The sequence below is a fragment of the Primulina huaijiensis genome, unplaced genomic scaffold (genome assembly GCF_012295235.1).
Source record: "Primulina huaijiensis isolate GDHJ02 unplaced genomic scaffold, ASM1229523v2 scaffold41795, whole genome shotgun sequence".
Taxonomy (NCBI): domain Eukaryota; kingdom Viridiplantae; phylum Streptophyta; class Magnoliopsida; order Lamiales; family Gesneriaceae; genus Primulina; species Primulina huaijiensis.
In genome coordinates this window covers 1-10507 of record NW_027359985.1, presented here as the reverse complement: position 1 = coordinate 10507, position 10507 = coordinate 1, and the positions used below count along the sequence as shown (strand labels likewise).

The following is a 10507-nucleotide window of genomic DNA, read 5'->3' as shown; positions in this document are numbered from 1 at the left end:
GGAAAATTCACAATTGGAAGTGGTATATTTATATGTAAGTAGATAAACATCATGCATCATCTACTCAAAGTGTGTGTGTGTATAACCTGGAAGAATAAGAACGGATTCCTCTTTAGCAAGTCTAAAGCAGAAATCCATGTCATCTTCTATGCCTTCCAGCATTTCAAGATTTAGCTTCACCTGCGAAAACATGTTCAAGCTTCATTCAAAACAACAATGCATCCATGTAAATGAAATCGTCGTAGAATCAATATGTATAGTAATAGTATACTAGCTCTCACCATTGTAGACATGGCTCCTTGTGGTTTTTGAGGTAAATAAAGTAAAGGAATCTCAAGAATTTTTGAATAGCATGCATCTGCGGATTCTCTAAGTAGAACCACAATGTTTGATATGAAATCCTTTGGTGTTTTCTCCAGGATTTCAGGAATTGCTACCTAAATATAATTCATGAGATTAATGCCCTTTAAAGAAATTACACCAAGAGGTTGTTACTATCTGATGTTAACATTATAACTTCAGTCAATCTATCTGTATGCTAAATAAAAGAGAACCAAAGATAATACATATATCTGAATGAGAGTTGTGGAATCGGCCAAGATGTTACAGTAGTTCTTAATGCATTCTGTTATCTGATTACAAAAAAAATAATCAAGTTTCTACATTTTCATCGCATCTTCAGAAAGTGGTATTCTGTACTGCTTAGAAATCATTAAAATTTGTAAAAATGGAGGGGGAGAATGTAGGGGAAGCTATGAATTACCCCATATTTCTTAAGAATTCCGTTCGGATCAGAGAGAGCTAACCAACCAAGCCGCCACCCCGGAACCAGCCATCTTTTGGACATCGTTCCAAGACTGACAACAGGGGTGACTGATCCAAAAACGCCCATTGGCACAAATTTGTTGCCTCCGAAAACAAGATCGTAATAAACTTCATCAGAAATCAACACGATCCCAAGTGTTTTCGCGGTCTCCGCAATCTTTTATCCAAAGATTCAACGTTGCCAAGAGTTAGCCAACCAAAAAACAAACTTGAACTGCTAAAAACTGATATATTAGATGAGAATTCTAATCAAACTAAACTTATTGGCAATTACACTCCATTGAGCCGTTGAGAACACCAATTACACTCCATTGAGCCGTTGGATGTGAAAACTTCCACTTGGATTCCCAGGGTTGATGACAACCATGGCAACAGTGTTATCATCTGCCAGAGCTTCTACACCATCAAGATCGATCTTCCAGTCTTTCTCCGGAACAAGATCGAAATGTCGGACTTCCAGATCGACAAATGAGGAGTGGGCGTCATAGGATGGATATCCAGGCCTGGGAAGTAAGATGTTGGCGCTGGGACGAGCCAAGACAGTTAATATGAGTTTTATTGCGTGACCGGCACCAGCGGTGATGAAAATGTCTTCTTTTTATAATTTATGTGGAAGATCCTTTGATAAAAATTCTGCAACCGCCCTGTAGTTGAATCAACACGCAGCACATGTGTTATAAATTATTTGAAATTATCATTTTAAAAATATTGTAGCATTATTCTATTCTTCAATGATTCAAGTGTTTTTTAGAATACTTATTTTTTAATCTTATTCTTTTGAATAATATTCTTCGATCATTTTCAGCCCATGCAAGAGAATTAATCGATCAATCTGTGCGAACTTAAGAACCTCCTTGATTCAGGCAAGCCAGCAGCCGGCGCATGGCCATTAAATTTAGCCGATTGAAGGGCTACGTTAACGGCTTCTTCGGCTACAAGCGTAGTTCTGAAACACGAATATGCAGAGGGATCTCCATGCCCAAGATGGATCATCGGCCTCTCATCCTCTTTCTTCAGTTCTTTCTTCATCGTTTCAAGAAGATCTCGAATGGTAGCCTTAGTCTCTTTCTGGTTCTTCAGACCCCATTTTGCAAATTTATTCTCCGTATTTCACTGCTTTTATTGTAGATTCTTTTCCTTCGAAGTATACCAGAGGTGGTGATTTTGATTGTATTTATACCGTAAAATGAATGATTACCAGCTAATATGGTATCACTTAACAGGAAGCAAATTCCCGGAGCCAATGAATAGGATTGAAATTTCTTGACGAAGTCGAAATGCTGACGAGATTAAATAAATTTCAGATCGTGCCGCATATATATCAAAGGTATTTTAGCTTCTGTATGGCCGCTTTTATTTAATATTAAGATCCTAGTTTCAACACAAGATTTTCTTGAGTCCAATAACTGGAATGATTATATTCTTGGATAGAAAAATTTATCACAATATCCTCCTATCAGTTAACCTATTTTAGGTTTTGATTTTTCATAATCAAATTTTGATCTTATCCTTTAAATAGTTATAATTTGATTTTTTTTTTCTTTTACAAGTTGACAAAAACTTGTGTGAGACGGTCTCACGAGTCGTATTTGTGAGACGGATCTCTTATTTGAGTCATCAATGAAAAAGTATTATTTTTTATGCTAATACTGTTACTTTTTATTATGAATATGAGTAGGGTTGACTCGTCTCACAGATTAAGATCCGTGAGACGGTCTCACATGAGACTCACTCTTACAAGTTTAGCTACGATAGTTTTTGTTGATGACCGTTTTTTTTGCACCAAGGAGTAGCAGAAATTTAAAAATTTTGTTTTACAACAATCAAAACTCCTATAGGAGCCGTATGTTTTAAACCATTCATAGGATGTTCAGATTTGATTTACATTTACATTAAAAAACAGTGGACACCAAACCATTCTGGAATCAGCGGATTTGGTCCTTCTTCTAAATTCTTATGAACGGTCTGCATTGACTCTTACGTATTTTGAAACTACACTCAACCTCGCCACCTGATGACCCTCAATAGAGTCGGTAAACATATCAAAGTGCATGCTAGTACGTAGAGCCTCCACATTGTTCCGGGTCAAAAGACTAATAGTGTACAACCATAACCATGGACTATTTCGCTCGATAAATAATAACCACTTGAAAAGTTCGATGGAGGTTTTTCATTGCATCATCAAATGATCATCCATCTGTATGAAATGACATCTACATGCCCTTACCAATGAAACATGACGTTTACATCACATATGATAGTTTCATACTCGAGCGACATTTATCTTTATTTTAAGCTGATGAATCAATTAAGAGCCAGTTTAGAATATACAATATGTTTCCTAACGAGTTTCATGATTTTATGTTGAGATGAAGACTTCATTATACTTATTGTATATTCAAATACTTTATTTATGCAGCTTGGATGAGTATACAAATAAAATAAATGACATAATTGGATAAAATCGTAAAATATTATTAAAATAAATATTTTTTCACATATGCTAGTCTCATACACAAGTTGGCTTGCTGGACACCTACTCTAATAGTTTTTTTTTTATATCGAAATTGAAGTTCTGATACGATGCCAGATATTATTGATGTGGCGGAAATATTCACCACCATGTCATAAAACTCATTATGATTATTAAACGCAAAAATGCTTGTAGATTCTATCTTTGCAACTCATGATGTGCTAACAAAATTCATACTCATTGAATCTGCAGATCCAACGAGTAGTTGCATCCACGAACTGCACAACATACTGTCCAAGAAAGCTTTTATTCTAGATGATGGCTCGACAGTAAATGTTATTCGGAGCCAATTCTTGAGTCCTACTGCAAACCCTGCAAATGAAATTTCTGTCTTTATCAAGCTAGTGAATAAACTAATAAACTTTTGCTCGATAAGTGATTAAGTGTTGAGTAAAGTGAAAAAAATTACAAAAATGAGATAAGAGGTATGTAACCCAAACTCATAGATTTCACTGAATTATGCGCATGCTAGCATTTTGCAGAGATCATTAAATTTGCCACACACAGCAGCAGCTGTGGGTACTCGAGGTATTTACCTGGCAGAACTATCACTGATTCTTCTTCAGCCAGCATGCGGCAGAATTCCAAATCATCCTTAATACCCTCCAGAAGTGGCAGATTAAGTTTGACCTGGCATGCAAAAACTCATTACAAATAATACGGACCGATTCTTCATTATTTGAGAAAACGTAGTCCGTAGAAAGCTGTTGTGGCTTACCATCACGAACATGGATCCTTCAGGCTAGCTTGCTTCGACATGTTAAGCAAGGAATTTCCTTGATTCGATCATACAATATGTTTGCACATTCTCCAAGAACAACAATGATTTTCCCAAAGAAATCAGATGGGGTATTTTCAAGAATTTGTGGAAGAGCCCCCCCATGGCCTGTTCGAGAAAAAATTGAAGTGTAATTACTAATTGACGTTTAACTAAGACAACCCCTGATTCACAGTTTGGTTAAACAGTTAGTACTCCTACTTCCTAGCCCTATGATCAGTGGTAAATAACCTTGGCCTTATTTTTGTAACCAGCGACGGATCTTCTTTGCGGTAAAGCCAACAGAATACCAACACTTACATGAATGAGAATTTTTTTCTGGATCGCTTTCAAGCAGTAGTTCCAGTATAAATTAGTATGGGCAGTAAGTCAAAGTAGCCCAACTCACAAAGAAGCCAATTATTTTACTGTCACGGTAATGAGAAATGAAATGGTTTCAAACCACAAAAGAGCCTGCTGAACGTAAATTTAATTTTAACACACTTTAAGCCGGTAAGCTAGCCACAGATTTATCACACAAAACTACTTCGTTCCAAGAAAATTTGAAGGTTTCAATTCCAATATTAATTTTTAACATTTTTACATGCTCAAAATGCAGAAAACAATTGAAAAAGGAAGGAAAAAATAGAATTTGAGAGATGGAGAGAGTACCCCTTGTTTCATAAGAATGTCATCTGGATCATTCGTAACAAGCCAACCAAGTCTCAGACCAGGAACGATCCATCTCCTTGATAATATTGACCCAACTGGACCCCCATGGGTACAAATGGGCTACTTCCAAATGTAAGATGGTAATATACTTCATCATAAATTACTAAAATTCCTAGCTTTTTAGCAGCCTCCGCAATCTAGGAAATCACAAGTTAATTTGTACAGCGAGACCATCAGCTATGCATTCGTTATAATAAGGAAAGCCTGGTTGTTGGATTTGGGACGTGAAAGGACAGTTACAATGGCTTCTAATGCTGGTGTGCATCCAACAGTCAGGAAAACGTAATCGGGCACAACTCGTATGGAAGATCTTTAGAAAGGTAATCTGATACTTTACGCGGGTAAAGAGAAAAAGAATCATGTTTCCAATACATTGTTTGTACCAGGAATGTAGAAACTTAGTGTATTCACTTAGACTGCATGTAATGCTCCTACTTGGAAGCCTTGCACCATGATTATCATCATTTGTCTAAACTATCAAGTAATCTAGACAAAATCAGAAGGACCAATCTATGTGATATTCAAAAAAAAATTACATAGAATAGGACCATAATCCATAATCAAATCGAACATAGACTACGTCTTAGCCAATTTTCGAGTGCTCCGCCTATAATTGTCAAAAGTAGAAGGAACTTTTCTGTTATCATATTCTTCATTTGAACAGTAGACGTTGTACTACTTGTAAATTGTAATAACATTGCGATCAAAGGTTGAACCAAAAACTTTAAATTTTTTAAGCAAAATTATATACTTGAAACATGTACATTCTCCACGCTGCAGAAAACGTACATGGGAATTCTAAAATCTATAATTCTCCACCTTGGCTATGTTACACCTACTGCAAAGAGTCGCGACTACGAGTTCTATTGTTATAAAAAAAAATATGAGAGTCAAGATTCAACTAGTATTTCGGAGAACTTCTAGCCTTGAACTTTAAGATTCATTGGTGTTGATCCATTTCAAAAGATTTGGGTTCAAATTAATTGTGACAACAGAATTACTGAAGGCGTTGATTGTATGGTTAAAGACTCTTTCAATCTCATGTGATTCTATTTAATTTTCTTAAAAATCCAACACTTTGGTATATATATGATAAGTAAAATAAGCTACATGTGTTTGGTTTTACGTATGGAATGAAAATTTTGGTGTAAATGAAAATTCTAGAAATGTTGATTTTGAAATATTTTAGTTAAAAAGGGTATTTGGAAAGAATGAGTTGGCGAGGAGGATTTGATGGTTTCAGAATAAAATATAATAATCCAATAAGGTGGGCGGAAAAAAGAATAATAAGCCAAGATGAGCAAATATGTTTTTAAAAAATATTAATTCATTAAATAGCTGAACTAGACACTTTTATTAGAGACGACGAAAATATATTTTTCAAAATAATTCAAAATAGAACCATGACACCCTAAAATCACAAGGTATATATGTATTTATATTTTAAAATTTAGTGAAATTTTGCCATAAAATCGTAAAGTACATGAAAAAAATACATATACAATATATACATGAGAAAATTATACTTTCGGTCTAGCATAATTATTAATGTGTGATTTTCTTCATTTATAATATTAAATTTCAGTTTTAGTATTGTATCTTTACAATTTTGGCAAATTAACATTTTCAATCGAAAATTGTGATGTGGCGCTACACACGTCAGCGTCACATCAGTTTCGTACTGGTATCATATCCATGACACATCGAAAAAATTCTTAAAATTGACAAAATCGCAAAGAGACAACCATACAAGATCAAAAATACAGTTTTTCCTAAATACACAACATGCATATATATTAGTTTTGACATGACACACTCTCGTGTCTACATATGTGAGCACCGTTGAAGTAATACACACATATTGGATGTTGAATTTGATATGTTTCATCACATCTGATATGTGAGTGTCACCTCAACAATACTCACATATGTGAGTACTGTGAATTTACTGCTTAACTTACATTCAATTTTTTATTATTTGTAATCAATTTGTGAATAAATTTGACACATATTTTACATATGAAATAGAGTGTATATAACACAAAATATAACATAAATATATATAATGATTTTAAAAACTATATATATTTGAACAATCTTGTAAATAACGCTAATCATTACAAAAGCCATTAAGGTGTTCATATTACTGTATTTTAATTAACATTGTTCATTAAAATTGTATTTAAAAGTCCTTAAAATAAGTAGAACCAGTAAAAAGTTTGGGTACGTTATCTTTGAATTCTTGCTCGAGAAAGCGAAGCCAATTGCTAAATCTTGGATACATTTTATGAACTTAATAATTTATAAAATGAAATGAAATACTAAAATTAATGTTATTATCTAAGATAGAAAATATCTCATTTTCAAATAATAGATATTTTACAAAAATATATTCGTGAGACATATATATTAAGGCAAAAACTTGTGTGATACGGTCTCACGAGTCGTGTTTTGTGGGACAGATCTCTTATTTGGGTCATCCATGAAAAAATATNTGAGACATATATATTAAGGCAAAAACTTGTGTGATACGGTCTCACGAGTCGTGTTTTGTGGGACAGATCTCTTATTTGGGTCATCCATGAAAAAATATTACTTTTTATTGTGAATATCGGTTGGATTGATACATCTCACGGATAAATATTCGTGAGATCGTCTCACAAAAGACCTATTCATATATTAATATGATTAAAAAAATGCAACAAAATTTCTACAATCACAAGGAAGACATCGGGGTCAACGTTGGCGATTGGACAGAGTACATAATATTTAATAAAATCAAATGAAAAGCCGCCATATAGCAGAGTGTTGACCGGTGAGAAAAAGAAACAAATAAAGAGAGGGTGGGGGATGCGTTACATCAATTGAAGGAGCCGTCCCTTTAAGCGCGTTTGGTGCGAGTATAAATAATAATAAAATAAAGAAATGGTAATTAAATGACGGCACGTGGCGGTTATTGCACACCTTCATAGAAACAACCGGCGGATCCCACGTGACAGGTTCGTCTGGGGTGCCGGCTCTGGGCGGCGCTTGCCTTTCTGTCGCATATTCGTGTTGTGAAACTTAATATGACATTGAATTAACAAATAGAAAAAGATCATATTATAAAATAAAAAAAAAAACAAATTCCACAAAATACGTATTGTTTTCTAAATTGAGGTGCCACTTCCTTAGCTTGTCCGGTACAACTATGGGCGTAAATTAACCGAATCAAACAGGATATCAATAAAAATTTAAGGTTTGAATTCGGTTCGAATCAAGTGTATTCGAATTCGAACTCGATTCGAATTTTGAATTTTTTTTAAAAAAAAATTGATTCGAGTTCGACTCGAAAGGAAGTTCGACTCGAATTCTACGAACCTATTCACGAGTTATTCAAACTATTGTTTTGGATAGTAAGATCTGACCATGAATGTTCGAAAGCTCAAAATATATATTTATTTAATATATAATTATATTATATTAATAAAATCGTGAACGTTTCTCGAAAACTATTGGAAGAAAAAAAATTGTCTCGAGTTTAGTTTAGCAAAAAATTGAAATAAGTTTAAATTTAACTCCATATCGATAAATTCTTATTTTTTTTATTACAACTCTCCCGGGGATGGGAGATCGAATCCGAGAAGATCGACTATTCCGACAGGGATGAGATTACTGGACTAAAAGTCCGGTCTCCGATAAATTCTAACACAACACAAATATTTATCAAATATGTTTAAAAATTTAACGAATCAGCTGAATCTTTTATAAGCCTACACGCAACGTCGAATATTTCAGTCATGGAAATTCTTTTTTTAAAACCGAAAAAGAAAAAGAAGAAAAAGAACGCCGCCTACGCCTGAGGTGTGTATCGAACGCAGGAAACAAAGTGTACTCCACAATTTCCGCCGACGCATTGAGGTCGAGGCCCACCGAAAGCGGCTGCGGAATCGTCACTGACCACACCTCAATTTCTCCACCGCGGACCCGCCGCCTTTATCTCCTCCCTTCCCCCACGCGCTTCGTGTTGTCAGGAATTCCGAATCTACTTGTTTCTTTATAGAGACAAATGTCCGAATAATTCGTTATATAAAATTTTATCTTAACCCATAATAATTATATTATATAAACAAAAACTTGTGTGAGACGGTCTCACGGGTTATATTTTGTGAAATGGATCTCTTATTTGGGTCATTCATGAAAAATTATTGCTTTTTATACTAAAACTATTACTTGTTATTGTGAATATCGGTAGGGTTGACCTGTCTCATAGATAAAAATATGTGAAAACGTCTTATAAGAGAACTACTCTATTATATATTCACCTTCGAACTAAATCATTTTTTCAATTTCCATTAGAAGCAATAATTGAGATATAAACACGTTAGATATTTCATACGTCCTCGATCCTACTCTCGTGAAGTTTTTTGAATTCAAAATCAAGCCATCCTAATCAATATGTACATTCTATCAATACTAAATAACATGAATTTGTAAACTTTAGATACATTACATATTATTATTAAAAATTAAATAACATAACAATAATATAATATCATGTAGAAAATAAATAATCCTAAAATATATATAAAATAAATGTGAAAAGGGTGAAAAATGAGTTCAGAAGATCATAAACGAGCTATAAAGAATACAGTCTGAGTTACTCCCCTTGTTGCAAAGATCACTTAAAATTTTTAACCCGTCGATAATGTCCTTATAAAAATATTGGTAACATGATCTTTAGTTGATGTTTATATATAATACTTCTGAACCAAATATCTTTTTTTGTGCATTTAAATGATCAAATAACCATTAGTTGACTTAACATATCCAAAGATAAATATGTTAGCACATTATTGTTTACAATGACTAATTAATATATATTTTTCTGCAAAAAAACATAGAATCTATACCTCAAAAGAAAATTTCATATTTTCAATTATTTCATCTCACATTTATATTTAAAAATGCTTGACAGTTTTAGTAAACTTTCCGAGATTATGTACTAATACGATTGAATCACGTGTATTCGAATAATCTTAACCCATAATTTTAACCCGCATAATGAATTTTGTCATTATTTGAAAAGATAGTATGGGCGGGTGAATCTAATTCTATTTGACATTTTAAGTCATTCATAAATTTTCTTAATAATCATTTATTATTTACTTGGTTCTCACTTAATCTTGGAGAAGAAGTAAAAGTTTATCGTGTGTTAGAACGAATAATTTGGCCCTTGAAAAGAAGATTTGAATAATTCAAACATATGATTCAATGCTGCAAAAAGATGGAATAAAAAAATAAATTTTTGAAAACTAAATAAATAAAAGATATAAATAGGATTATAGAGCAAGGGCTAAAAGTAACACGTGCCGTCCACCTTAGACACGATTTGGCCCCCCCCGTCAACACGTAATTCAAACGGCTGTGTGATCCACAACCAGACTGGCCGCCATCCATTTTAATTGACCCATTCTTTTGACATTGATATTTTCAAACACTTCTTCATATAAAATAATAAATATATATATATATTCGAGGAGAATGACAACTAACGAATTAGCATTTGGTAGCCTGTACACGAACAGTGTGCCTAGACGTATACAAAAATTGGAATTGAAAATTGAATTCGATTTGGATTTTAAATCCATGAAATTGAAATTTTATTTTGGTATTTGGCA

The 10507-nt window shown here is 33.6% G+C and overlaps 1 protein-coding gene and 1 pseudogene across 1 annotated transcript; both read right to left on the bottom strand.

Moving 5' to 3' along the window:
• Positions 1 to 86: 86 nt before the first annotated feature.
• LOC140969460 (probable aminotransferase TAT2) lies at positions 87 to 2075 on the bottom strand (annotated as a pseudogene).
• A 1343-nt stretch (positions 2076 to 3418) lies between these two features.
• LOC140969461 (tyrosine aminotransferase-like) lies at positions 3419 to 5467 on the bottom strand. The gene is made up of 3 exons (XM_073430819.1): positions 4077 to 5467; positions 3895 to 3988; positions 3419 to 3670 (listed from the first exon to the last, which is right to left on the bottom strand). The coding sequence occupies exons 1-3, from the start codon at positions 4086 to 4088 to the stop codon at positions 3510 to 3512; spliced, it is 267 nt and encodes an 88-aa protein (XP_073286920.1). The 5' UTR covers positions 4089 to 5467; the 3' UTR covers positions 3419 to 3509.
• Between the last annotated feature and the right edge of the window lie 5040 nt (positions 5468 to 10507).